The sequence below is a fragment of the Notolepis coatsorum genome (genome assembly GCF_963971535.1).
Source record: "Notolepis coatsorum genome assembly, chromosome: 8".
Taxonomy (NCBI): domain Eukaryota; kingdom Metazoa; phylum Chordata; class Actinopteri; order Aulopiformes; family Paralepididae; genus Notolepis; species Notolepis coatsorum.
Genome location: NC_140172.1, coordinates 124,431,484 through 124,434,183, shown reverse-complemented (window position 1 = coordinate 124,434,183; position 2,700 = coordinate 124,431,484). Strand labels below are relative to the sequence as shown.

The 2,700-nt window shown below is 39.7% G+C and overlaps 1 protein-coding gene across 1 annotated transcript; it reads left to right on the top strand.

Moving 5' to 3' along the window:
* Nucleotides 1-537: 537 nt before the first annotated feature.
* Nucleotides 538-1,257, top strand: LOC311233280 (integral membrane protein 2B-like; the record flags this gene model as incomplete). Its single annotated transcript, XM_084320223.1, has 1 exon — nt 538-1,257. One exon carries the CDS (start codon nt 538-540, stop codon nt 1,255-1,257), a length of 720 nt encoding a protein of 239 aa, XP_084176349.1.
* Nucleotides 1,258-2,700: the final 1,443 nt, after the last annotated feature.

Sequence of the window (2,700 nt, the reverse complement as noted above, 5' to 3'; positions counted from 1 at the left end):
AACATTGAAGTTGTCAATGAATTTCAGGCCGTGTATAAGGCATGCAGACCCTAACCATGAATTAAAATGTAAGAGTCGACTAAAGGCTTCTTGTTCTCTGCGAAAGCATGCAATTGGTCCACTGATGGACACATCAGTGTCTATGTACACAAACTGATGTTTGTCTAGTGTGTTCATTAAATGTGTGAAATCATCTTTCAAAGTCATTGAACCGGCTTATTTGTCATAATAGAACATTCTAGAACATTTGTGATGTCACAGTAGGATGTCATAATAGAACATTCTAGAACATTGGTGATGATGTCATAGCCGAACATTCTAGAACATTGGTGATGTCATCGTATGATGTCATGATCGAACCTGTATCTATAATGTATCTATATGTATCTATAATATATATTCAGCAATTATCTCTGCCAGGGCATTGTGCATCTTGAAACAGTACTGAACAGTACTGAACAGATAGACTAAACAACATAGACTGAAACCTGCATTTCTCAACCAAGGTGCCTTGCCTACCGATTTGCTGTGGAAAGGATGGTAAATGTGTCGTTCCATTCTGCCCTGGCGCAGAAAGATGTGAAAAAGGATATCGAGAAGCTCATCCCCGAGGACACCCAAGTTCGTCATCAGTCCATGACCTGGTGCTGGTGCATGTGCCTGGGCCTGGCCCTCATTCTGTCTGGGGTGTTGGGCAGAGTCCTGTACAGATACTTGGAGGAGGGCCAGGTATTTGTGTGTGGAGTTAAATACAGCGAAGACGACTTCATGATGCAAGAGGGAGCTGGAACCATGATAAAGGAGAGCATCCGCGTGCTGGAGGAGGAGCAGGTGGAGCTCATCAACGTCCCCGTGCCCGAGTTCTCCGACACCGACCCCGCTGACATCGTCCACGACTTCCGGATGAGGCTGACAGCGTATCTGGATCTGAGTCTGAACAAGTGCTACGTCATCCCCCTGAACACCTCCATCGTCATGCCCCCCAAAGACCTCATGGAGCTGCTGGTCAACCTCAAGGCTGGCACCTACCTGCCTCAGTCATACCTGATCCACGAGGAGATGGTTGTGACGGAGCGCCTGGAGCACGTGGACCAGCTGGGCTACTTCATCAACAGCCTCTGCCGCGGGAAGGACACCTACAAGCTGCAGCGCAGAGACCGGGTCCTGGGTATGCAGAAGCGCGAGGCCCTGAACTGCCGTAAGATCCGTCACTTTGAGAACAAGTTTGTGGTGGAGACCAGCATCTGTGAGCTTTAGACAAGACGGCACATGGCAGCACCGCATTGTCTCTTCACAAAATGCTCTTAACGCCACTGGTCTCTGCAGTGACATTCTTTTAAATATTATTTTTCTTTACCCTTGTTTTAAAATCTTGCATAAAAAAAGAAATTGGTAGGGGATTCTTTTTTTTCTACTTTGTGTAGCTTTTGTGTGTGTGAGAGACTGTTTTAAATGTGAAGCTGTTTGACAAATGTGTATTGTTTTTCTAAAAGTGTAAAGGATAAAGAGTGTACGTATTTTTCCATGATTTTATGTAGGGATGATGTTCTTATTTCCAATGTTCTTATGATGATGATGATGATGATGATGATGATGATGATGATGATGATGATGATGATGATGATGATGATGATGATGATGATGATGATGAGGATTCAACACAATGGACTGAGATGGAGACAAAACTGATTTCAAAAGTTGGCCTCACTGATTATTTAAAATATTTTTATAATCCTAATAAAAATAATAGTTTTTCAGTACATAAATCGAAAATGTGCAAAAAGAGAAATGTGCAAATGTTATACCATTCAACCTGGTTGTTAGAAGGACCTGGTCCAGGGAGAGGTTTTATGTTTATATTTGTTTTCTGCATTGTCTGCTGTAACTATTAATACACCGAACCAAGAGAAGGAAAGTATAATTTAAGAGGGTTGTGTATTCTTAAAACATATAAAAAGGTAAGAACTAATGTGAAAGCTAGGTGTGTTTCTATTTTGGGAGTTATATTGTGGAATAGTCTTAGTGACGGGTTGAAGTTGTGTACCTCTCTGGGGAGATTTAAAAAGGCCCTGAAGGATAAAATAATTCAGAAGTACAGTTTTGAGTAAAACATCAAACGTTTATTTTCTCTTTTCTTTTTTCTCTTAAAGAAAAAGAAAAAAAAGTATATCTTGCAGCATATTTTAAAATGTTCTTATATTAAAGTATATTTAGTTTTTAAGAATTGTAAAGGATAGGCAAAAATAAGCATGTGCTTCAGCCTATTCCTTTTTTTGGTCATTGAGTTTGGATTTTGTGTGTGAGCTTACTTTGAATATGTACATTTGTGATTTTTTCTTTTTTTCTTTTCCTTTTGAAAGTCCACACATGTGTGTTTTTGATTTATCTGTAAACAAAGACCGAAAATAAAACTATTCATCATCATTCATTATCATCACACTGCACCTCTTCTTTCTCAACTGAAAACCATCTTAACCCATTTAGACCTAAAACACCTGCTAAGAATGCATTATATAGCCTGCATGTAACTGAGGGGTTACAAAACCCTGACTGTATTAAAGATTGTGATAGATTAAACCACTGCTAGTTATGTACTTTAATTACTGGCCAGACAGTACATCAAATATAGATGGTGAACACCCACAAGAACACGGCATTGACAAAGAAATAGTATTTGAGGGTAATTTATTATTATTAGGC